Raw genomic sequence first — 27,205 nt, 5'->3', positions numbered from 1 at the left:
CTATTCCAACGCACTCCTGGCTGGCCTCCCACATTCTACTCTACATAAACTTGAGGTCATCCAAAACTCGGTCTGCTTGTTTTTTGCACCTGACTGTAAATGAAACCATGGCTTTATGATTGTCATGACCTGGAGTTAACACACACAATTCCCATTGTCCATCAAATAATCAGTAACTTGATTAGCTTTCATTCAATGGCTACAATGACCGTCTATTTCCACATCCATAACATCACCCGACTCCGCCCTTGCCTCAGCTCATCTGCTGCTGAAACCCTCATCCATGCATTTGTTACTTCTAGACGTGACTATTCCAGTGCACTCCTGGCTGGTCTCCCACATTCCACCCTACGTAAACTTGAGGTCATCCAAAACTCGGCTGCCCATATCCTAACTCACACCAAGTCCCGTTTGCCCATCACCCCTGTGCTCACTGACCTACATTGGCTCCTGGTTCAGCAATGCCTCGATTTCAAATTTTTCATCCTCATTTTCAAATCCCTCCATGGCCTCACCCCTCCCTATCTCTGTAATCTCCTCCAGCCCCACAACCCCCCTGAGATATCTGCACACCTCTAATTCTACCCTCTTGAGCATCCCTGATTATAATCGCTCAACCATTGGTGCCCGTGCCTTCTGTTGCCTAGGCCCTAAGCTCTGGAATTCCCTCCCTAAACCTCTCTGCCTTTCTACCCCTCGTTCCTCCTTTAAGACGCTCCTTAAAACCTACCTCTTTGTCAAAGCTTTTAATCACCTGCCCTAATTTCTCCTTGTGTGGCTCGGTGTCAAATTTTTGTCTTATAAGACACCTGTGAAACGCCTTGGGATGTTTTACTATGTTAAAGTCGCTATATAAATACAAGTTGTTGTTGTTGCAGTTACTGAAGGGATAATTACTAGTCCTAGCCCTTTTCGGGCTACCCCAGATCAGGCGTATTCCCCAGACGTTCACCTTCAACTAAAGTTAGAGATAGCCAAATTCTATAAGACGCTTAATTGGGTCTAAAGGTCCAGGCTATCTCTCTAAAGGAAAGGAACGACTTGAAGATGTTACCGTCTTCCAGATAGCACTTTTAATAAGTTTAACTAGACTGTAACCTTCCAGATATTATGAGGGTCTGGGAAACCCCCCCCCCCCCCTGCAGAATTCTGCAATTCCTCACCAAAGAGTGTACAGAGATTGTGTTCGTGAGTTTGATACAGAAATACTATTTGAGACAATTCTAAAAATATATAGATTTATTAAAGAACCGACTTGCAGTTAACAACTGGTGAGTTAATCGCAACTTTAACAGTTCAAAATACAAATAGCTTACATTTCTTCTTCTTGGAGATACTTATTCTCAAATCTTAACTTCGTTACATTTATACTTTTCTTATTATTTATAATCCAGGATATCCACCAAAATCAAATAAGAGTATCTCTTGATCCCTGAGACTCAGTTAAAAACTTACAGAGCCTGCCTCTGAAGTTAAGAATCGCTTGCCCCTTCCAGCGACTTCTGACGTTCTGTCTGAAAGCTCCATATTTTATATCTCTTTTTGGTGGTTTATCCTTTGAAGTTTTCTGCTGATGTAAGCTAATTATCTCTAGTCATTCTTTCTGTTGACTTTTTTCTACACTTACTGTCAATTCAGCTGCTGCATGCATAATTATGTCTATCTTTAGGTGTTCAAATTTTAACATAAAAATGGTTATGACCGTTGTATCTATTTGATGCCATTCTTACGAAGTTCTTCTATTGAATTTCTAAATCACCTCTGCTGTTTGAAAGCAGACGTCATGTCTCGTAACTGTTCCATTTTCAACACAAACACAATGTGATTGCTTGGTGCATCTATTGAAGTCATATCTACAAAGTCTTCTGTAGGTATCATTTACAATATGTAAATCAAAACCACTTCAACCAGGGTGTTCTATGCATTTCTTAGCTACTTCAATTGGTTGTATTACAAACTTATGTTTCCTGTCTTTCATTTGATGTTACCTTTATCAAAGGCACATGGTTTTTTAATGTTCTGTGTTTCTGTTCAAAGTGTTAGTTTTTAACACTTTAAACTGGGTATAGCTATTGTGTTGGTTCCAAACTGCAGGCTCCTTGGAAGCAAGCATTTGCTTTTTCAATAGGGCCTTTGTCTCAGTATTAACAATCAATTCCCATTTCAAAAGCTTGTGTGGTGTTTACAACTTTTGTGTTAACACTTCATCTTATCTCAGAAGCCTGTATTCACAGCTTGTGTCGTTGAGGCTTTTTAGATTTTTAAACCCAGTACGTCATGTTTTAATAAGGTCAGAATTCTGTTCATAGGATGGTGTATTTTTCTGAAATATGACTTTTCCTTTACATTCCGAGCACTGGTTAAGGGAGTGTGATCCGTGACACCCTGGTCCACTCCTCTATCACCCCCAACACCCCATCCCCTTCGCCTGGCACCTTCCCGTGCAAGCGCAGGAGATGCAACACATGCCCTTTTACCTCCACCCTTCCCACTGTGTCCAGGGCCCCAAACACTCCTTCCAGGTGAAACAGCAAATTACTTGTACTTCTTGCAATTTAGTATACTGTATTTGCTGCTCACGATGCGGTCTCCTCTACATTTGGGGAGACCAAATGCAGATTGGGTGACCGCTTTGTGGAACACCTCTGTTCAGTCCGTAAGGGTGACCCCGAGCTTCCGGTCGCCTGTCACTTTAATTCTCCGCTCCACTCCCACTCGGACCTCATCGGCCTCGGCCTCTTACACTGTTCCAATGAAGCTCGAGGAACAGCACCTCTTTCGATTAGGCATTTTACAGCCTTCTGGACTCAACATAGAGTTCAACAGTTGCAGACCATAACCTCTGCCCCTATCCTTTTTCCCCCCATTTTTTTTCTCTCTCCCACATGACAGCTGTCTTTCATTCTGCCAGAGCCATTTACACTTCACCTAGAGCCATCTTTTGTTTCTTAACTTGTCCCATTACCATCTCCTTTTGCCTTGCACCATCTAATGTCTTTTAATCTCTCCTGCCTTCCATCCTATCACAGACCTTCCCTTTTGTTCTTTCCTCCCCTACCCCCCCCCTTCCCTGCCCTGCACTTGCTTAAAAACCTGTTCGATCTCCAGCTTTTTCCAGTTCTGACGAAGGTTCATCGACCTGAAACGTTAACTCTGTTTCTCTCTCCACAGATGCTGCCTGATCTGCTGAGTATTTCCAGCATTTTCTGTTTTTATTTCAGATTTCCAGCATCTGCAGTATTTTGCTTTTGCAAGAGTGTGTAGTTTGGCTCTCCCATTTCCTTCCCTGCCTTTGCCACCCATGGGTGCAGATATCCATTGTGGTGGCCTGGGCTGACATCAGCTAACTCCATATAGATCAGCAACTGAACCTGGAGCAACAGATTATATATCTTTTTTGTACCATTGAAAAGAGTGGGTCTTCTGCCAAGAATTGAAGTGGCCAGTCTGAAAGCTATATAGGAACAGTTACATTTTATGCTCTGTTTTAGGGTTACATTTAGAATAAAATGTTGTCTTCCCTTTCAGATTTGTGCTGCTTTTGTGGATAATATGCAACTGGAATTTTTAATGTATGTTATTAATAAGTGACATTTATGTAGCACCGATTGCAAACTGTTTAAAAATATACTCTGATCCATATATTTTAAAGGTTGCTTTTTTAAACTCCACTGAGTGCCAGTTGGCAGATGTGGATGATAGATTTGTCAAAGGGAAATCATTGAGATCTTTCTTTCCCCTCCTGTTTTATGATATATTTTAATATCTGGAACAGGCATTTAGTCTAGTGTTTATTGATTCAATTTTTACCCCTTTCATAAGAGGGCATTTGCAAATTATACCACCTTCAACACAGGAAATCAGGGGCTATTCTTGTCTCCAGCATTGTGGCATATAAATTGTGATGCACAAAATCCTTTAACACCTTTGATGAGAAAACCTTTGTGAAGGGCCAAGGCCAATAATAGGAGAGAAAAATGAAAATTCAAGGTGGTGATGAGGTGATACCATGGTTTTAAAAGTATGTAGATTACATAAGAACATAAGAAATAGGAGCAGGAGTAGGCCAATCGGCCCCTCGAGCCTGCTCCGCCATTCAATAAGATCATGGGAAGAATGAAAGGGATAAAGAGTTCTATAGTATTTAGGTCCTGGGGAAAGAAAAACTTAAAGTAGGATGTGGTGCAATGCGTCTTGATTTCGTCACAAAGTGGAGTCGTAGGATGTTATATTTTGCACTTGGGAAGAACAACATAGCAAAGTTCTGCATAAACTCCTCCATGAGATGTCTGGTGTTTATTTTGAAGTTCTCGGCCTACCTGGCATCTCAGTTGGTGTTTTTATTTTTTCAATTTTTGTCCCTTCCACTCAAAGTATATTTTCAGCTTGTATTTCTTCAGAGTTGTACAAAACCGCCTTTTTTCTTTGCACAATTCAATTAAATAAATCTGCAATAAAAAGCTAGTATCAGTAAAAGTGACTGAAACTACCAGATTTTTGTAAAAACTCATCTGGTTCATTAATGTCCTTTTTTAGGGAAGGAAATCTGCCGTCCTTACCTGGTCTAACCTATATGTGACTCCAGACCCACAGCAATGTGGCTGACTCTTAACTAGGATTACATAGGATATATGGCACAGAAACAGGCCATTCGGCCCAACCAGTCCATGCTGGCGTTTATGCTCCACACGAGCCTCCTCCTGTCTTTCCTGATCTAAATCTATCAGCATTACTCTCTATTCCCTTCTCCCTCATATGCTTATCTAGCCTCCCCTTAAAAGCATCTATACTATTCGCTTCAACCACTCCCTGTGGTAGTGAGTTTCACATTCTCACCACTCTTTGGGTAAAGAAGTTTATTCTGAATTCCCTATTGGATTTCTTGGTGACTATCTTATATTGATGGCCTCTAGTTATGCTCTTCCCCACAAGTAGAAACATTCTCTCTGTATTCACTCTATCAACATTTTTCATAATTTTATACCCTCGCATTTCTGGTATCATCCTTGTAAATCTTCTCTGCACTTAGTTGTATTCAAAAAGGCGGGTCAAGAGGACAATTAGGGATGGGCAATAAATACTGGCCTTGCTGGTGACATCCACATCCCGTGAATAAATAAAAAAATTCAGTGCTCCATCTGCAACTACTGTTATATGGCCAACTTCCCGATCACTGAAAGAATGAAGCATGCAAGCCAACCAAGGAGTTTAAACTACAGCTTCTACTCCACACACTTTACTGCTTTGAGGCCTAAAAAAAGAGTTTTATAGACGGGAAAGAATCAAAAGAACAGGCAATGAAGTTGCTATTTTCTCTTCCTTTCCCCCCCCCCCCCCCCCCCCCCGGCCTTCCATAGTTTACCCATGCAAGAAAATAGATTAACTTGAATTCTATCGCAGATACCCTTCACACGACCTGAAACTCTGCAGTAAAGCAGACCACAGATCATGGCATCAGGCAGCCCCTATTTTCCAACAACCAAGTAAGCACTAAATGACTCCTCATCCTGAGTGGCTTTCAACCATCACCTAAATTCCCTTTATTTTACTGTCCCCTGATCTCTTCTCCCCCCCCCCACATTCTGCGTGAACTCCCTCACCCCCATCCTGTTGACATTGCCATCTCTGAGGTCTTGCTTGCTAACTTCCTAATCTCTGAGTATAACTCCTCCTTCCCCCCCCCCCCCCCCTCTCGCAATCCTGTAATCACTCTGTCCTTGTGGGGGGGGGGGGAGATCCTCCTTCACCAGCACCCCAACTCCCTTACCACAATGTTGCCAGCTCAGTTGATTGCTAATAATTCTCTCCACTTATGACATCCTCATTCCTACCAAATTCAAGTATACCTCCCACTTTCCCAACTTCCACCTGCATGTTCTCAAATATGAGGGTCAGGGGTTTGAGTGCACACTGGTTTTGTCTTCTATTACCTAGATCAATTTGATGACCTCTCTGTTTATTTCTCATCTGAATCCTTTTCAATTAGATTTCCACCTTGCCTGCAGCATTGAGACTGCCCTGGTCCATACTGCAAACAACATCCTTTGAAACTATGACCGCAGTGCATTATTCCTCACCTATAACATCTTTGTGACCTTTGTTATGGCTAACCATTCAGTCTTCTTCCACTGCCTCTCCATTCTTAACTGTCTCAATGTAGTTAGCACATCTGCAATGGCGCTTCCAGGCACCAGCAGCTCCCAGATGATTTGACATTCTGTACTTGGCTCCTTCTATTCCTCATCTGCATGCTGCCCTCAGCAATTTTATCTGTCTTCATGGGATGAGTTTCTGTATATATTTGCTGCTGACGCTCGGGTGTACCTTTTTGCCATCACCCTGTACTTCACAACTGCTATTGTGCTATCCAACTGCTTATCTGATGCCAAGTGATGGATGAGCTGGGACCTTGTATAAAGCCATTCTGTTTATAAGGTGTGTTGCTACAGGCATATGCAAGACTTTTAATTATGTAGATAACTATGCATACAATATTTGTAAAACTACTGCTTGGAATTGTGGTTATCTGTTGTCCTGAGTGTTGCATAAGTAGTTGAGAATTCTAACAAAAGTCATCGACTTGAAAGGTTAACTCTTTCTCTCTCCACAGATGCTGTCTGACCTGCTGAGCATTTCCAGCATTTCCTGTTTTTATTTCAGATTTCCAGCATCTGCAGTATTTTGCTTTTGTGTTTGTGTGGTTGAGAATTATAGTGCCTGAAGTTGACCGCCTGTGCTTTGTTGTCATTCACTGAAGCCTATAGCCTAGTGCTGTCATTAAGTAGGGAGTTGTGAGGAGTATTTTCTAGCATGATGGCTCAGTCAATATTAAGGTTAGAATAAATGGAAAGTGATGGAAACCTGATGAGTTACAAAACCAGTTGAATCCACTGTTGATTACTAGCATTTGCCATTGGCCAAATAGCTGTAAAATGTGTTTTAAAAAACTTTTCATACACAATGGATAACAAAACTTTGTGGTTTACAATAACCATAATGACATCTGATGTGTAACTTAATGACCAATTCACAAGTGAGGTTTTGTAATATCAACTCGGGATTTTAATTTAATTTTCCCACTGAATATAAAGTTAAATATCAACCAAGGTTCCTGTTCCATGTAACCATACTGGAAAATGTGCATGTGACCAGAGGTCTTACATATTTAGTGTATTCTAGAGGGCAAGAACATCCATTGTTGTTTAGATGTCAGACCTCAGTTAGTTGTTCATGGGAGTAGTTTCAAGAAATGGCAGCCGACTGTTTGTTTGGTGTAGCACTAATCTTTGCAGATGAAAAGATGCCAAATTGATTTAGCTGCTCTCAGTCAGGGTATTAGTAGCTGCAATTGGTGTCTCTGCCCCTGGGCTGGTGGAGGGGGGAAGCAGCCAAGGTTTCCATTCTAGTTCACTATCCACTGATCCCTGCTGGGAAGTGTTTGAGAACAGGATTCACTGCTCTAATTCATTGTTGAACACTTTTAAGATGTGATGAGCTGCAAGGATAAATGGTGAGTATCAAAAACAATCTCACTCAGCTGTGATGCCAACAAGAATCAAACAGCTTGCCAAAACTTGTTGTCTAGGCTTATGCATAAAAGGCCACTTAGGAAGGTTGCGGAATCTGTGAAACTATATCCCATCAGGAAATAAATTGCAGATAATAGAAAACTGTGAAGAGACAGCTAGAGGCTTACAAAATGAGTTAGATTAACATGTAAGTGAGCAGAACAGTGGTAAATGAAACGAAATACAGACAAGTTTATGTATTACATGTAGGAAGAAAACTGGGTGACAGACATACTTCATGAATAATGCTGGAATGAGGATGGAGTTGAAAGGCTCGGGTATTTGTATACTAGGCACTTAATGTGTCAAATTACTGTTGAGCAGCAAATCAAATACTGTAGAATGCTGAACTATGGTCAAAACAGAGTACACTTGAAGATGTGCATCAGATGAACTTGTGCGTAAACTGTAAGTGCTCTGATTGAACCACACTTCTACTGTGTCCAGTTCTGGTTAGTGAGACATATGGCAAACATTCAAGCCCTAGATTTAGAAAAGAGCCCCAAGACTGGCCCCTAGCATTAAAGGACGGCATTATGAAGATAGAGCGAACAAATTTGGCCTTTTTGGCCTTGAAATTAGGTAGAAAGGAGACCTTGTAGAGTTCTATTAATATAGTAAACCAGGGGTGTGCAATTTTTTTTCTTTGTGAGCCGCATAAGTGCATACTATGGAAGCTCAGGAGCCACACCCAAAGATTAAATCGATGCTTCAGTAAGTTTGTAAATATCTCAGGTTTGCTGATGCTGACCATTCTTGGTTTTCTGATTTAGGATTAACAATGCTAAGAGCCTTTCCATCCTTCCAGCACCACACAATTTAGAGGACAAAGTCAGCCGTGTTAGCGCAAATAGGATTGAGTTTTTTATATTCGTTCCTGGGATGTGGGCGTAACTGGCAAGGCCAGCATTTATTGCTCATCCCTAATTGCCCTTGAAAAGGTTGTGGTGAGTTGCCTTCTTGAACTGCTGCAGTCTGTGTGGTGAAGGTACTCCCACAGTGCTATTAAGGATGGAGTTCCAGGATTTTGACCCAGCGACAATGAAGGAACTGCAATATATTTCCAAATCTGGATGGTGTGTAACTTTGAGGTGATGGTGGTCCCAGGCGCCTGATGCCCTTGTCTTTCTAGGTGGTAGAGGTTGCGGGTTTGGGAGGTGCTGTTGAAGAAGCCTTGGCGAGTTACTGCAGTGCATCTTGTAGTTGCCTCGGCTTCGAGTGCTAAATTTCCACAAATGGGCCTCAGTTGTCAAGGTTTTAAGGAATGGATTGTCAGGGCTTTGGGGCCTTATCTGGCCCTATGGCTACAGGTTGAACATTCCTGAAGTAAATGGTTTAGACAGGATACAGTTGGAACACTTTCAAGCTAAACTGTGGCAGTAGGACAAGAGGGCACAAGTTTAAACTAGCAAATTTATCACTTTGTTCATAGAGTAATGAACACACTGAATCGATATCCAGATAGATTAGTGGAGGCAAAATCACTTTTAAATCATTCTTCGGGATGTGAGCATTGCTGGCAAAGCTGACATTTATTGCCCATCCCTAGTTGCATTTGAGAAGGTGATGGTGCTGCCACCTTGAAACACAGAAGTCTGTGTGTTGAAGGTACTACCACAATGCTGTTAGGTAGGGAGTTCTAGGATTTTGACTCGGCGACCATGAAGGAATGACGATGTATGTCCAAGTCAAGATGGTATGTGGCTTGGGTGGGGGCAACTTGGAGGTAATGGTGTTCCTATGCGCCGGCTGCTCTTTGTCCTTTGGGTGGTGGAGATGCCGGTTTGAGAGGTGCTGCCTAAGAAGCTTTGGCATGTTGCTGCATGCATCCTGTAGAAAGTACACATTGCAGCCACATTACGCCAGTGATGGAGGGTGTGGATGTTTATGCTTGTGGATGGGGTACCGATCAAGCAGACTGCCAAGTCCTGGATGGTGTCAAGCTTCTTGAATATTACTGCAGCTGCACCCATCCAGGCAAGTGGAGAGTATTCCATCACACTCCTGACTTGCTTTGCAGGTGGTGGAGAGGATTGGGGGGAGGGTGGGCCACCTGCCACAGAATACCCAGCCTCTGACCTGCTCAAATAACCATGGCATTTATGTGGCTGGTCCAGTTCAGCTTCTAGCTAATGGTGTCCCCCCGAATGTTGATGGTGATGGTCATACCATTGAATGTCAATGTACGTGGTTAGGTTCTTTTATTGGAGATGGTCATTACCTGGCACTTGTGTGGCACAAACATTACTTGCCACTTAGCCCAAGCCTGGATGTTGTCCAGGACTTGCTGCATGTGGGCATGGACTGTTTCATTATCCTGAGGTATTACTAATGGAGCTGAATACTGTGCAATCATCAGTGACCTTATGATGGCAGTAAGGTTATTGATGAAGCAGCTGAAGATAGTTGGGCCTAGGACACTGCCCTGAGGAACTCTTGCAGTAATGTCCTGGGGCTGAAATGATTGGCCTCCAACAACCACAACCATCTTCCTTTTGCGTTTGGTATGACTCCGGCCATTGGTGAGTTCTGCCCTGATCCCCACTGACTTCAGTTTTACTAGGGCTTCTTGGTGCCAGTTGAGTTATGCCTTGATTTCAAGGGCAGTCACTGGTACTGTGATTTGGATATGATGGAAAGGAGGAGATGTTGAGGGTTTTGGGGGATGGATGGGTTGATGGCCTTACTTATCCACAACCATCTTGGGGATAGCAAATTTAGTGCCCCAGCTAACTCAGAAGGTCCTCGATATCTAACCTGAGATCGACCTGATCAGTGTGGTTCACTTCTGCACTGCCAATTGTACACCTGGATATCTATTATCGTTTAATTCTCTCTATATAAATAAAAACGACCTGTTAACATATGCATTCTTACACATTTATAGCATTCTATTGAGTAAGTTCTTGTATGTCTTGCTCAGTAACTACGTGAATGAAGTGTCCTGCGTGTGCAGTTTTCCACGTGGGTCTGTGTATGTGAGAGTTAAAGGGGAGGAGATGGTGAACTGGTTCAAACTGCGCCACCTATCCCAGTCTGAGTTGTGTACTCTTCCAGACACAGTCAGAGTCCACGACTCTTATCTGCTCCAGTAAGTCCGCGGACAAATCTTGAGAATCCCCTCTCTGGGCGCGGAGACTTCATAATGTTTAAGGAGTCAAGATCCCAGCTTCACAGAGACTTGGTGTCAGCTTCTCTACCCTTCAAAAAAATCTAAACGGATCGGAGTCTTCCACACTCAAATATCGGATTCGCGATCGTTAGGGATATTATTGCAGTTCTTGCCATTTTAAGTGTTGGGATTATAGATTTTGAGGGTTATCGACTTTATTAACCGGGTGAGTTTGATCGTCTTAGCAAACTTTTATTTCGGTTTCTGTGCAATACTTGTAACCTTTTCGATAGTTTAGTCCGGGCATTGCGATCGATGCACTTTCTGAGCATGATGTCACTGTTTGCTCAAGTTGGTTAAGGCGTGTGCTGGAGGAGTTATGAACACTTTCAGTGGTTTGCCGCCCCCTGTCCGGATATAGATGTAGGCGCCGATTATCCGCAGTGCTCAGCTGCATTTCATTCCTTTATTTTACCAAGGACTTTTTCTTTTGCCGCCAACTAGTTGTCTTTTTCCTCCTTTTCAGGTAAGAAGTTGGGACAGTGTGTGTTCCGTAGACTGGTTTGCTGAATTTTGGCCTCGCCATGGAGACCCGGAGAGGCAATTGCTGCAGTTTTGCAATCGGAGCCAAAACTGCAAAGGAGTCGAAGGCGAAGGAATCCGAGTAAACAGTCAGAATTGCAATAGGGACGGTTGAAACTGAGCCATAGTTACCGCCTGCCCTCATCAGTTAACAACTGCGTGAACGTAGATTCGATTAACCACTTATTTGGATCCCTATGTTACTGCCACAACAACGTAAATATGGAATAAAAACAGAAAATGCTGGATATACTCAGTAGGTCAGGCAGCATCTGTGGCGAGGGAAACAGTTAACCTTTCGTCAGAACTAGAAAAAGTTAGAAATGTAGCAGGTTTTAAGCAAGTGCAGGGAGAGGGGAGGGGAGGAAAGAACGTAAATATGGCAACATTTTGAGAGCAAGCTGAAACAGGCTTTTAATTGAATTGCTCAAAGCCATGTACGTAATTGAGCATCTTTCTGTGTATTCAGATTGAAATGACCGGTAAATATTGCTCTTTTTGAGGGTGATTATCATGAGGGAGCTTCTCTCAACTATTCCAAATTAAGTGTTTTAATGCGGCTTGCAATTATATCGCGCTTTTTAGTAAAACGGCCAAAGGTGCTTCACGGGGCGGGGGCGCAACTGATGCCGAGCAGTAGCTGGGGAAAGTGACCAGAGGCTTTTGAAGGTGACTAGAGAAGTTGCAAGCCTGAAGAGTTTCGGGAGAGTGTTTCAGTGTGTGTAGGACTGATTTAGCTGGAGGCTATATTTATATCCATCTCATTGAGAACAATTTTTGTTTTATACTCTAATTAATTCGTATTCAAATTAGTCTGAATATAATATACATCCCAGACTTCAAATAAGCCACTTACTCATGAGAACACGCTTGAAAATGGGACGTGAGACAGACTGTTGCCGGGACCCATATGCACAAGTCACTGTTGCTGCCATTGCAAAGATGGCTCACCTGTCACCCAGTATAAGTGTTGCTACGTTCTACCACTTTGTTATTTTGCCATTTTGGCTGTGCCATTGTGGAAGGTGCTGACCAGCCATGAGGTTCTTTCTGAAATAGAAACAGAAAATGCTGGAAATACTCAGCAGGTCAGGCAGCATCTGTGGAGAGAGAGAAACAGAGTTAATGTTTCAGGCCGATGACCTTTCGTCAGATCTGGAAAAAGTTAGAGATATAACAGGATTTAAGCAAGTGCAGAGGCAGGGAAAGGTGGGAGGGGAGGAAAGAACAAAAGGGAAAGTCTGTTACGAGGTGGTTCAAGGTTCTTTCTGTAGGACAAAGAAAATTGGCAGTCAGCTGTAGCAGTTCAAAGCGCCCTTGATGAAGGACTGGAAGCTGGTCAGGTACAGTTGCTGCAGGGCACAGGCTGATCAGGGAAAATGAGAATGTTTATAACTGGTAAAATGTGTTCATAAATTCATGTTATTTCTTTTTCTGGTTAATTTATGTAGAGCCTTTCCACATCCTTGGGATGTTCCAAAGCCCTTCGCAGCCAATTAATTTCTTGTGAATTGTAGTTGCTGTTGTAATGTAGGTAAATGTAGCAGCCAATTTACACTATAGCAATGTGATAGATAACCAGATCATTTGCTTTAGTGATGTTAATTGAGGGATAAACATTGGCCAGTCCTTTGGTAGAGCTTCTCATCTCTGAAGAATGCTATGGGTTTTTGCATCCACCTGAGCAGGCACACAGGGCTTTGGTTTGACACCTTATTTAAAAGATGGCACCTTTTGGGAGAAGGGGAAACAAAGTGCAAGAAAATGCATGCAGATGCTGCAAGAGGGTATATGCTGTAGTATCTTGCATGCAGTGAAGCAGCTTACAGTTTGTTGTGTTTACTCTCTAACAAAGATCTATTTAACAGTAGGCCTGTGCTTGGGTTGTCCAATATTTCTGTGAAACTTAGTGAGGCTCATGGTACTAAGTAGTTTTAGTAGTGATCGAGAGCTTTTGCACAGCGCTGTCACAAGGCTTTGAGTGATACCTTTCCTCCAAGTTTCAAACTAACAATTTCTAAGAATTTGAAATTGCCCTACTACACAATACCCGTGGTCTGCTGTAACCTAAAAGCAACCTGTTAACTAATTCAGTACCTAAAGCGATGTACTGAAACTGGTCCAGTTTCTATTGCCACTTTTACAATAGAGGTCCAGCCATTGTCAGACATTGATTTCTTCTTCCTTTTGGTTGCATTAAATACTGTAAACATCAATGTGTCCTCTGTTTAAGGCCATCTGTTTTGATAGTGAATGTCCGGAACTAGTCTGGTGATTTTGCTGTGGTGGTTTCTACTATATAGAGAAGCCAAGCTACCTACAGAGACCAACTTTCAAGAAGTATAAAACCAGGAGAGCAACATATGAAAGTCATTCTTCTGAAACAGGATTTCTTATTCAGATGTTTAAATGACAAAATAAAATCAGTTTGTGTGCTTTTGGATCATGCTTGTGGACAGGCTATATTGTAACTACAATAGCTCCAAGAAGTCTTTCAAGCTAAAATGAGTGCCTTAGAGAGGGTATCCTTCAAGGAATTGTGCATCACATTAAGTGCTCCCTTGTCATGCACAACATCTCCTGCAGACACGTTTTCTTCAAATTGTTTCAAATGTTTTATGGTTGATTGAATAGTAACATGCATGTTTGCTGTAGAGGGAACTGAGTCTATTTTTAAAAAGTGGTGTCTAATTAGATGGTTCATCCTGTGCATTATCTGCAATATTTATTTGATAAAATTTGGCAGTGTAGAATTGTGTTCAATTCAGATCTTTGTGATCTAAATTCAACTTGGTAATTTGAATTTGTATTCTGTCATTAAGTTGCAAACCTGGTGTGTGTTCTCCCATCATCATCTGACACATGCATTATGAAGAAGTGCAGTTCAGCAGTACACCGTTACAGCATGCAGGATCATAAATGATTCACTCCTTTCCCCCCCCCCCCCCCCCCCAAAATGTGCTGACTTCCCAAACATTTCTTGAACCCTCTGGGGTAGGGTGAATACTGAGTGGAATAAAGGCTCTTATTTTCTTTTCTATCCCCTCCAAAAGAGAGATTCAATTTCAGCTGTTATTATACAGCCTCGATCTGTGTTGCCTTTTTAACACTGTTGGCAAAGGCCTCAGGAAGCAGGTTATCCGTCTGGCCTATTAGTTGGGGACTAGCACAGGACAGCTTATTTTTTTATTTTATAAAAGGGAACATTTGAGTGAGCTTTTACAGCAAGTATAATGGAAAGGAAACTGGTGTTCTTTCACTGCTTTGAATTCTCTGGGCAGGATCAGAATTTATTATCCTAAGGAAACTAGATGTGAGATTGTGGTGATTGTCATGATCGACTCCCCCCTTTTTTGAAGATCTCATGTTTCCCTTCCCATTATACTTATAAATTGAGATTACTCTTCACTGTGGAATTTATGAATGTGATTGTATAATGTCATGATCTTTCTGTGAGCTCATCAACATTTGAAATCATACAATCAAAATATTTTGAAATAGCCTTTTGTACAAGTGGGGAATTTTGACTTAAGCTTCAGCAGGTAAACACCTGAGGTTGATCTAGTATGTGTAATGGGGAAATTCTTGATACTAGGCCCTGTCTTTAGGAAGGAAGGGAAACGCCCATTCCAGTGGTTGGAACCTGAGAATGTGTAGCAATAATGTTATTGTCTGGGTTGCGTTCACATGATCATTGGTTCTTACTATCCGGGATCAGTCTATTCTTTCATCTAACTGAATCAGAGCTTAATTATGCTCTAAAATTTCATTTAAAAAAAACTTTCCCTGAAAGTTGCTTTATTCCTGATTTGAACTTGGTTGTTTGGTACAGTATTATTTGAACCAATTTTCAGTGCCTGAACATTGTAATGAAGTTGCTGTGTATGCTTGTAAATAAGGCCCTGCAAGCCATGTCCTAAAGTTGGCATTTTCCACAAAACCTACTCGACACATGCACGTGAAAATTGTTTTACAATTTAAAACAAAATGCTTAAGAACTTTAAATTTGATTTTGATCCACTGACCATTTTTAGATTTTTTAAATATACAGTCTACCTTTTGAAATACAGGAAACTTTGTTATATCCGGCACCGACGGGACCGAGCTGTTGCCGATCTATCAAAACTGCCGGACATACCAACGTTAATGTTGAAGCATACGGAGGTTTTCATCTCCGTATCTGACAACAAACACTATTGCTTAGCAACAGCTTCAAACAGTCGGCCCGTACCTTGGAAGCGTCTCTGTAGCTTAGCAACAGCTTCAGAGAGACTTTTCAGAGCCTGACTGTTGGGGAAAAAAAAAAAGCCACGAGAAGAAAAAAAACCTAACAAAACGGCTCCTGATTTCTGCCGGTAGATCGAGGATTCCGGACATACAACCTCCGGATAAACGGAAGTCTCCTGTAGTGCTTACAGTAAATATTACTAAAATGAAGTATTTCATACTAGAACAGTGGAAGGAGAGAAACACTTTAAATTGCCAGCATTCAAGATTTCTCAATTGCACTTGATGTGCTCCAAGTCATATCTGGTGAGCCTGTTGTACTATTGGGATGTTTTTGAGGATGATTCATAAAGGAAAGTAGTGCAAAATGATGTACATTGTATATTAGCTGTAATTTTACCATTTTAAGTTCCTTTTTGATTTTTTTTGTGGATATTATAAGGGAGGTAAGTTAATGGGCTAGAATTTCCCAGGGCCATGGAGGCGTGTGGGATGTTAAAATCATGAAATCGGGGGCACGAACCCATCCTGCCCCCAACCCGCCTCTGTGCCCGTTTCCCAGGAGGCGGGTACCCGACCTGTGCTGGGAGCCGCCTCCCCGAGGCGGGAAGGGGATTAATGCCAATTAACTGCTTGTTAATAGGTAGTTAACGGGCAGTTTTTAGCCTAATCCCTATTTTTATCCCTGAAGTGTGGGCTTCCCGGTGGCTCCAAACCACGCCAAGTTAGCGAGGCAGACCGTCGGGCTGAAGGACTTGGAGGGTTCGAGATGTCTGGTGTTCAGGTGAGTGATGGGTGCATGAGTGCAGAGGTAAGTGTGTTTGGTGTGTGTAAAGTGTTTAAATAAGTCATACTTACCTTTACTTACTAATGCAGGCTTCCTTCCTTCAGGTCTTGAGTCCCTCATCTCACCGGCACAGAATGGCCGCGAGCTGTTAAAATCTGCAGCTTTCTGTTCTGGAGAGATCTCTAAATCAGCCTGAGAGGAAGGAATTAACTTAGTTTACAGATTCAGTGTTTGACAGCTTCAAAGAGCTGTCAAATGCTGATGTTTCATCTGTCAAATGCTCTTGACAGATGAAATGTCAATCTGTGACATCACCTGTTGCCGGGTGGCCCTTAATTGGCCTGCTGAGCCCGCTGGACGGGCTCAACAAGGTCGATCAAGGGAAAATCGAGTGGGTTGGCCGCAACTCGATGGAGGCGGGACTACAACCCTGAAAGTGGGAGTCCCGCCTCCATTGATAAAATCCAGCCCAATGTCTTTGTCAAAAAGTCAATATCCACACATGAGGATGTTGGATAGTGATAAGCCCTCTTTTTTTTTTTTTTTTCTTCTGGCTGACGGAAAGGCAATGACCATTGTAGTACCCCAACTGTTACCTTGCCTGAGATCATCTAACTCTGCACAGAATAGTGATTAAAGTTGGATTCTTATAGTTCCTCAAGTTTCTTGATGATCTGGAGGAAGGGTGTTGGGTGGCATAGCAAGTATGTACCTTTCATTTGTGGATGTGAGTTCAAACTTCACCAGTGGACTGAAGATCTCTTTACCATGGCTGTGCAGGGCTTAGTATTAAATTACCTTCTGACCTCTAATGCTGGTGGGGGTATTCAGTAGCACAGGTTGGCTTTCCTCTTGCACATCAACCATTCCATCTGTACAGAAGTTCACCTGTTCTCCTATGGTATTACATCTGAAAAATTGTAAATCAGCATCTATCTAAGAATCATACTACGAAATGGTAGTGGTAGACCACGGTTTGTGCCCATGACTCCAGTTCACCCCCCTCCCCCACCTTATTGTGTCCCTGACCTATATTACACTGGAATGGTGTCCCGCAGACACCAGGCATTTCTCCACATGTAAAATTGGAGGGAGAGTTGCCTGGCTCACTTTCATGCGCCCCTCACCAGTCCAGTCCATTTCAGAGCAGACGTAGCAGCACACTCCATGTGCGTAGTGTGTTATATGGGGAAACCTAAGAGAGGGGAAAAGTAAATCCAAATTTATCAAGCCATTTTTTTTAATGCTAACATTTCAAAGTGTGTGTTCCTTCACCAAAGTTCTCATGTCCTCAATGCTCAGAATGCACTAGTTTCTTGCAGGCCTTTTTTGCAAATGAGAAATGTAGTGACTCATTACTTACAATTTCATGGAGATGTGAATGAAGACTTAGTAAGGATACGTAAACTTGATCAGCCCAATCAAAGGCAGGTTTGACATTGGAAGAAAATTCCAATCTACCATCTAAATTATCAAATTCCAGGGAGACATCTATGTGTTCAGAGAAGCCTAAGCTTATCTAATCCTATAAAATATTTTATAACCAATGTCTATGCTGTCTCATTCAGAGAACATTGTGACAATGTCACCATAGTAACTCTGGAGGAGCAAAAATGTGAGTTTAAAGTAATGGTGCAATTCTTGGTTCTGTACTTGTGAATTTGTCAATATAACTGAATTCTCTACTAGTAGATTATAAAGCAGCATGTGTTTCATCTGTGTGAGTGAAGTCTACTATGGCTTTAGACTGAAACCATAATTGTGGCTAATTGAAGAGCAGTTTTATTTCCTATTCATTAAAATTAGCAGGCTGTAATCAACTTAAAGTTGATCAGAGCTGTTCAAAGTTGAATATGAGCTGTCTTCCTCAAATTATTGTATTTCAGTTTTGGCATGCTTCCCATGCTTTTTTGTTGGTAAGTCTGGGAGTACATAATTTTAGCTCCTTTTGGTCCTTGGGCTCCACAGTATTTTTTGAAGTATATAATAATGAGGATAAAATATTGCCCTCTGAAGATGCAATAAAGACTTGTATGTCTGCATTTATGAAACTCAGTAACATCTGAAACCCAAGTTAGCATTTTTTCTGCTATAGCTTTTAGCTAGAGTATATGGTCCTCGCATTACCTAGGTTACTGTGCATGATTTTCTGCATGATGTGAAAATATTACACAAATAAACAAATTTGGGAGAAAGAGTCATACGTGCAACTGTTTCCAGATCCTGAGGATAAATATGTAGTCTTGCTTTATTCCATTAAAGTGCCAGCAAAGGCTTCGTGAGTAAATTTCTAGACATACAGACAAAACATCCATGTTCAATAGCCTCTCATCTCAGCTAGGACTGTAACTGGAGTATTGGAATTGCCTGTGCATTGCCCCTAGTGTAGGGAGGAGAAAAATCCGTTTTAGTTGAAGGCTAATGAATTATCTAATCTGTGGAGGATCAGCCTTTTTAATCTAATTTCCCAGCATATTTTTCCAGCCTGCACATGGCTAAGCCTTTTGAACGGATACTTTTTTCGACACTTCTGTCATCAATTGTTGACAGTAAGCACCTTGGGTAAGGGTAAAGTCCCCATTAGAGTATTCTAATGTCCCTGAGCTTCAAATCCCTAAACCGCACCCCCTACTATATCCGTGTCCATTTTTATTTGTCTCTACTCTTGTTTTGTACTGAATGACATTGCCAGCTTCATTTAAGGTACAACCCTCTCAGCAGCTGAGACATGTCTTCCATCTCGTCCCCCTGTGTTGGATTCTAATCGAGTTCTCTAAGGTGAGAGAGCAATGTGCTAACCACTCTGCCTCCTTACATTAATGTCTCGGTTTGGCTCTGCTAGCACCCTCGCCTCTCGGTCAGAAAAGTTGTGGGTTCAAGCCCCACTCCAGGATTTGATTACAAAATCTAGGCTGGCATTTCAGTCCAGTGCAGCAAAGTTGTGAAATCTAAGCCCTATCTGCATGCTCAGATGGGTGTAAAAGATCCCATGGCACTATTCAGAGTGGGGTGCTTCCCTTGTGTCCTGCCCAACATTCATCTCAAACAGTAGCACCAAAACAGATTATCTAGCCATTTGTCTCTTTGCTGTATGTGGGACCGTGCTGTGCGCCAACTGCCTCCTGCATTTGCCTACAAACAGTGACTACGCTTAAAAAGCAATGAATTGATTGTGAAGCAGTTTTGCACTGCCTGAAAGGTGCTATAAGAACATAAGAAATAAGAGCAGGAGTAGGCCATACGGCCTTTCGAGCCTGCTCCACCATTCAGTAAGATCATGGCTGATCATTGACCTCAACTCCACTTTCCCGCCCGATCTCCGTATCCCTTGATTCCCCTAGAGTCCAAAAATCAATCTATCTCCGCCTTGAATATACTCAAAGACTCCGCATTCACAGCCCTCTGGGCAGAGAATTCCAAAGATTCACAACTCTGAGTGAAGAAATTCCTCCTCATCTCAGTCTTAAATGGCCTACCCCTTATCCTGAGACTATGCCCCCTAGTTCTAGACACTCCAGCCAGGAGAAACAACCTCTCGGCATCTACCCTGTCAATCCCCTTCAGAATCTTGTATGTTTCAATGAGATCACCTCTCATTCTTCTAAACTCCAGAGAGTATAGGCCCAATCTACACAATCTCTCATCATAGGACAGCCCTCATCACAGGAATCAATCTAGTGAACCTTCGTTGCACCGCCTCCAAGGCAAGTACATCCTTAGATAAGGAGACCAAAACTGCACAGTACTCCAGGTGTGGTCTCACCAAGGCACTGTGCAATTGTAACAAACGATATAATTGGTCTTTCATTCCTTTTACTATCAAAGTCTTGAAACACATTGAATTAATTTACGCAGATTCTCACTGCTATCCTGTAACCTTTATTTCAAGAAAGACGCTTAAGCCCAGAGATACAGAACTTCTATACTGAGTCAAGGTATGAACATAGAGGGTAAACTTCAACTTAGCACTGGAGTGTAAAACTAGCTTTTGAAATCAATGGGAAGGAATATCAGGTGATAAATTACCTGTATGATCCGTGAATGACTTGCGATGCCATTTGTGATGTACTGAAATTGCTGGTGCTCCAGATCCTCCCTCATTTTTACTGCAGAGTGGAATTCAGAGGATTGGCATGAAAACCATTGTGCATGTGCAGTTGTTTAAAACAATGACTTGGGTCTCTGGCTGCAGACCTGTGTCGGGTAGGGGAAGATCTAGAGGCTAGCATCATTGACCTATACAGGTAGTCTGAGAATCCAGTGGAAACAGTTTCTCCCTATTTACGTTATCAAAACCCCATATCATTTTGAATATCTCTATTAAATCTGCTCTAAGGAGAACAATCCCAGCTTCTCTAGTCTCTCCACAAAACTGAATTCCCTCATCCATTGTATCCTTCCAGTAAATCTCCTCTGCACCCTCTCCAAAGCCTTGACATCCTTCCTAAAGTGTGGTGCCCAGAATTGGACACAATACTCTAGCTGAGGGCTAACCAGTGATTTATAACGATTTAGCATAACATCTTACTTTTGCACTTTCTGCCTTTTTTATTTATAAAGCCAAGGATCCCGAATACTTTTTAACAGCCTTTTCAACTTGTCCTGCCACCTTCATGCACCTACCTTTGTTTATGCCAATGTATTTTACTAACACTGCTTGACATTTTCTGAAGCATATGATAGCAAATTCAAGGAGAATTCAAAATTTCAACAATAACTTTTAGTTGTTCAGTTTGAGGATGTTTCTTTTAATGAGCAAATATGACCCTGGTTTAGTTGCAAACAAAACTACTTTCCTACTATATCCTGTCTAAAGCTTAATTCTGTGATTGTAAACAGTTTTTTAAAGTGTAATTTTTTTCTAACTTTTTATGTTTAGGTGCATCAAGTAGATTGGAATACTGAAGCAAGCACTGGCAAAGAACGGCTACAATGGATGATAATGTGACACTTAAAGAACTGTAATAATTTTGTCACAAATTGGTTTTGGTGATTCAGCGTTGTGGTTGGATCGAAGGCTGAGCCTTGGCTTTTATCTGCATCAAGATTTGATTCAGCTTTTATGGAATATATCTGAAGAACGGAATCTTTTGATCATCTAGGGTTTAAGTCCCAGAATTCCAATATATATTCTTGCATTGTGATCACTTAAATTTGGAAGATGCCAATCCTGAAACAGCTTGTGGCCAGCTCCAATCAGTCCAAACGTCGCTCCCGCGTAGACTTGACTGCAGATATGATCAGTGCTCCGCTTGGTGATTTCCGCCACACTATGCACGTGGGTCGTGGAGGTGATGTCTTTGGAGACACTTCATTCCTTTCTAGTAAGGTTGGAGCTGCTGCTCCTGCTCCTGCTGAAGCAACCCCCAAACCAGGTCTGCTCTCTCGGAAGTTCAGAAGCAGCAGCAAACGGTCTCAGTCAGTAACGCGTGTCGATAAGCAAGACACACTGACGCAAAGCGATTCAGCTATATTTGTGAAGAATGCAGTGTCTCTGCCTCAGCTCAATGATAAGACTGTGGAACCAACTAATCAATTGGCAAAGAGCCTTTCATCAAGCCCCCTAAAGAAGTTTACAGGTGAAAAGATGGAAGATAAACCTGCCAATGGGGCTGCCAGCGTAGTTGAAAGTAAATCTACAGAATATCAAGATGAGAGAGATTTTGGAGATATCACAGACCTTCCTACATCTCTCTCGAGTGGTGGCTTTCCACTAAAGCATGCTGAATCCATCATGTCCTTTCATGTTGATCTTGGTCCTTCGATGCTCAGTGATATTTTAAGTGTTATGGAGAAAGATACTTGGGAAAATGATATTGATCTTGGTTTTGGAGATGACAAACAAGCTGACTATTCTAATTCACAAAAGGTAGCCACAGAGGAGTTTGTAGAAGGACCCTCCGTATCAACAACAACCTTGCAAAGTAATGTTAAAAGTGTTGTATGCAGCCCAGGTTCTGGGAGTCACTTATCACAATCACAAGATAGTGGCTCTGTGTCAAGTTTGGCATCTGGGACTACAGAAGAGAGGCGGTCGGTTTATGAGGGAGTTACTCATGCAGATGTAGACAGTATGAAAAATATTGCTGAATCCAGAGACTCCTTCAGAGAGGAAGGGCATGAAGAAGATAAGGATTTTACCTTCATGGATGAAGAGGATGAAATCCGTGTGTAGAATTGGCCTTTGTGGAATATTTACTTTTTTAAGGATTTAGAGAGCAAGATGAATTTGTCTATCCTAGAATTTACAGCATTAATGAATTATGGCGGGATTGCACTCGACTCTTGCACCACAGACTCAAAATAAATTCTGTAATAAAGGCTGTAACCAAAATTCTCCAATCCACATAGACCAGCAGCATCTGCAGATACTCATGGTGGCTCACTGCTTATGCTTTAGTCAACCAGAATTAACTATGTATTACGCACATTCCTAAATGATACAAGTACTGTGTGCTACCTTTATAAAAAAAGAAGTACATGCTGTTACTGATCTTGCATTTTAATTTTTGACTATACTGAGAGATCAAAAGGACTTTCTTCAGTTGTGGCTTGTCTACTGCCTGTTTCAATACTCTGCCTTATATTTAGAAACTCTGGTTTAAGATGGTGCATGCCCAAATTTTCAATTACCTTCCTCTTCCTCCCTCTGGCTGTTCTTCTTATATGTTCATCTGGCAGGTTTAGAACAGACCTTTTCTGTATATGCGCACAATCTGCTGTGATGCATCTCATTGGAACCTCTGCCAAAAGATGGCTGGATATCACCAACTCTTTGGGTGCTAAGTTATTTTCAGATTTTTAAGATATGCACTTCAGCTTTTTTTTCCTCATCACTTCAGTAATAACATTTCAGCTGCTAAATGTTGTGAAATAGCATATAGAATCACAGAATATCCCAATTTTTCAATATTACAATAAACAGTCCTGAACATTTAAATAGACTATATACATTGTTCACTGGAATACTATTACTTTTAATGCTTCCTAAATGTACAATAATCTCTGTTCCAATGAAAAGCAGTTATGACATAGCATAATAGTCTTTGATACACAGACTAGAGGTGATGAGTTTGAGTCTGTCACTGAAACCTGACATCCAGAGGTGTGATGACTTCTGACCACTTTCTGCCAAGTTAGTTAATTAAATGAAAGTGGAGCCATTTAAATGGGGACTGACCTTGAATTCATCCCAATATTGCACCTGCTGCATTGTTGCAGGATTAAGCATTCCTGTAGGTCCAACATCCGAGTGTTGGCTTCCTAAATTGCAACAGTGACTATACTTCAAAAGTACTGCATTGACTGCAAAGTGCGTTGGGGCATCCTGAGGTCATGAAAGGTGCTGTAAATGAAAGTTTACTCATTCATCATAATGATGAGAACCAGGTTCTGGAACATCCACCCACATTAAACCGTCACTGAACCTTTCTAAGGCTAACTGCTTTCCACATCAATTTTTTGTTAAATCTCTATAATAATTCATAGAATAATGTTTGCACTTCTCTCACTCTATTGACGTCATCTCCTTTCTCTCACACCACCAACCCCCCCCCCCCCAAAAAAAAATCACTCAAGGTACATTTCGTGTGTTCCGCAATTGTAATAGATTATGGGGTTTACATCCAAGGAACAGATCAACTACACCAGCTGGTTCCTAAACTTAGCATCTAAGGTTTACGGAAATCTAGAGAAGAATTTTTTAAATCCTCCTTTTGCTAAGACACAGATTTGGTTCAGAATTTATATGTACTTTTTAGGATAAGTGTATGCCAATTAGGACACTGTCGACATGCCAGCTGCATACTTTGGTATACCATAAACGAGAAGCACCCTATTTCAAGATCTTTGTGAGATGAAGGGTGAATATTCCACTCTATATATGTACATAGAATATAACCAGTCTTGCGTGGGCAACCTTCAAAGTTTGTACCTGAATAATGCCTCTATTTATTTTGCATTCTTGATGTATTCTGCAGATTGTACTTGCAAATTCAGTACTGGTTGTCAATTAAAGTGTATTATAGATATAATTCTTACATAGAATTAATTCTATATAATTCTTAGTATTAATATACAAATTATATAGCTGAAAAGTCTACTTACATGGTAAATGGAAAATATGAAACACAGATAAAATAATTAGTAATGCAGCCATTGTATTAAATTAACACATGTATGTCTTGGGGAAAGCCTCCCATGCAAAATGGTAGTGGCTGCACAAAAATTAACCCAGCAATGCAAAAGAAAACGCAGGTTCTCTTTCCCCGCGCCCCCACCCCACCCCCAGGAGCATTTTACTCCACTGACTCATTAAAAGACAGATTAAAGCAAACAGAAAAAGAAACCACTAACCAGTAGTTCATCAATAATTTAAACCTTTGACTTCAATAACTTTTAACCAATAAATTGTCACATTTTTGCACCAAATTTTTTGTGTACGCTGGGGCCGATTTTCATCCCTTCCAGGAGTTGGTAGCATTTGAAAATCGGGGCACAGCACTTGCCATCCTGTTTCTACCAGTGTCCGGCTCGCTACAATTTTGGAGTGGGCCGGGAAATAAGCAAGCAGTGCTCCTACCTGAAACATGCAGGAGCCTATTGTACAAATTGGGGTCTTATGGTGTACAATTTTGAGTGTTCAATGGGCCTGGTGCGGAGCTGTACCCAGAGCGGCCTAACTGGTGGTATTTATAGGGACTGCTGGAAGCTGCTCCAAAAATGCTGCAGGTACGTTGCTTCAACAATTTTTGTGGGGTCAGGAGGAGCATGCGTAAGTGCTCCTTCTGGCCCACAGAAATTGTCTCGCCTGATCCTGCTGCAGGCCTGTGTGCATTTTCCCACCCACCCACACGTCACTGGTGCAGCTCCATGGATCAGTTGCTGGAATTGGTTTGAGCCGATTACTAGTGACATCAGGCAGTGGATAACACACAAGTGGCATGAGCTACTGAAGGATTATTACTTTAAATGCAAAATTACATGGCATTGCTCACTGTTGAGAATCCCACAAAAAAGTGTTGGTAAAGGAATATGTTATGGAGTTACTTCTGTCATGAATGCTGGAACGCAAAGTTGCCATAAAACTCTTGTGCAGGACTGCAGTTTTCTTTAACATTGTAAACATGTACATTTTCTAGCCATTTACATGTTTTTAAATGGCAGTGTAAAAATATTGGTCTAATCTAGAGTGTTTCTTTCAGTCAGCATATTGAACACTGCTCATTTTCAAGATGACCGCTGTGCTCACAGCCCAGTGTACTGCATTAACTGCATGTTTAATGGGGAACGTGAAAGTTAACACTTTCTTATTTTGGGGAGCAGTCCAGATATTGACCCTAATGTTTTTAGACAAGACTTGAGGTCAGATTAGTTGATGCAGTGCTATATGTACAGTATGTTTTGTGTGTAATATAGCTTCAAAAACTAAATGTATTTCCTTGTGTTTTAGAACGAGAAATGGGTGTACATAAGTTGAGTATTTCTATCCCTTGATGCAAGCTGCAGTACGTGAAATTAAAGCTTTATTTCAGTCCTTTCTCTTAAAAAATGTAATACTATTTGATCACCGTCAAAATTGGCTTGTTCAATATAGAGTGGTTTGTTTGGGGGACAAAATGGTGACCAGAGCATCCCAGCAGAAAGTAGTAGCAAAGTGTGTGTTTTTTCTTGTATAGGCTTGTGTCTGATCTAATTTCAATTCACATGCATCTTTAAATCATAAAGTAAAACGGAAACACTGCAAATGCTGGAGATCTGAAGTAAAACCTAAAATGCTGGAAACACTCAGCAAGTGATGGGTATCTGTGATGGGTTATGACGTTTTGGGTGTGTACTGTTCAGAACATACTAGTGCTTGGATAAAGGACATTAGCATCCCCTGCTTGCTTGATTTTTGTATTGTGTTCTTTCACGCTATCTAACTGTGCAGGACTCGTAGGTACAGTTGCTGCTGATGCAGACAGCCGCAGAACAGGTGGGATAGAAGGAGCATAGTTAGAATATTTTTGATATTTTTCTGTAAATAAACTAACTCGATTTGGATAATCTAGAGTCTGGAAAATTGAGCGGAAACGTTAAATGTTCAGAAAATACAATACAGGTTTCCTATTAATGAAGTGGGACTCGAATGTAATGCACAAAAAAATGATTTGAAAGTTACCACTAAAGTGATTTTTAATTTGCACATGATCTATTTTGCTAGTAATCTTTTAACAAATCCAATTGTGTGCCAAATATTTAAAGAAAACTTAGTTGCTAAACTATACTGCAACTGTGAAGTGCTCTCTTCTATGCTCCTGCAACCATATTTAACCACGGAGGTACTACGTTGTATGTGTGTACATATTGACAGTTCACTTTTTTTATTGTGTACTTTTTTTCTTTATGAAAATGAATGTAAATAAACTGACAGTCTTATTTTAAAGGTTTTATTTTTGAAATGCATCAGCAGTACTAAAACCCAAGCGGTACTATCACTGACTTCACAGAACACAACCTAATATTTAAAATGCTTTGTCATATCAGAGTAGTAATCTTCTTCGATAGTTTGATGCATTTGGGGATTTTTTTGGTTAATAAACTGTATGCAAAGTGAACTCTCTGTGTGTTGTGAATTGTTTTTGCCATTATTTGACCTCACTCCAGCCATATAGCTATTGCTGACCAAAGCAAGGCTATCAGTGAAAGATAACACCACAACACAATATCTATTATGTGCTTTTGAGTAGAATGGGGTTGGCTGGTGTACAGGGATGCAGGGTCAATGGACAGAAAGGACTACATCGTACAAACTAGAAAATCCCAGGTTCAGTTTTTAGTCCGTGCTCGGCTGTGGTGCTAATTGGGGTCCTAATTTTGCACCTGTAGACAATGAGAGAAAAATCAGCCAGGGTCCTCACTCCTGATAGCTATTTGCTGACTTTCGCT

General features: G+C 41.3%; 1 protein-coding gene across 10 annotated transcripts in view; it reads left to right on the top strand.

Annotated features, from left to right (window-relative positions):
* Positions 1-26,874, top strand: part of cdc42ep4b (CDC42 effector protein (Rho GTPase binding) 4b) — a 28,644-nt gene extending 1,770 nt beyond the window's left edge. The window contains exons 1-4 of one of the 10 annotated variants that reach the window (XM_085963618.1): positions 10,565-10,906; positions 11,207-11,478; positions 16,181-16,273; positions 21,156-26,874. In XM_085963618.1, the coding sequence (XP_085819744.1) occupies positions 21,438-22,451 (1,014 nt within the window). In that variant the 5' untranslated portion in view covers positions 10,565-10,906; positions 11,207-11,478; positions 16,181-16,273; positions 21,156-21,437 and the 3' untranslated portion in view covers positions 22,452-26,874. Of the gene's footprint in view, positions 1-10,564; positions 10,907-11,206; positions 11,479-14,312; positions 15,796-16,180; positions 16,274-21,155 lie in introns of those variants that run through there. The other 9 variants (XM_085963622.1, XM_085963623.1, XM_085963617.1 and 6 more) reach the window with 9 other exon arrangements.
* The last annotated feature ends 331 nt before the right edge of the window (positions 26,875-27,205 follow it).

The sequence above is a fragment of the Somniosus microcephalus genome, chromosome 21, assembly GCF_052327205.1.
Source record: "Somniosus microcephalus isolate GS21.2 chromosome 21, FLI_Smic_1.0, whole genome shotgun sequence".
NCBI lineage: Eukaryota > Metazoa > Chordata > Chondrichthyes > Squaliformes > Somniosidae > Somniosus > Somniosus microcephalus.
The sequence above is the reverse complement of the archived record's forward strand: the minus strand, read 5'-3'. Positions and strand labels throughout refer to the sequence as shown.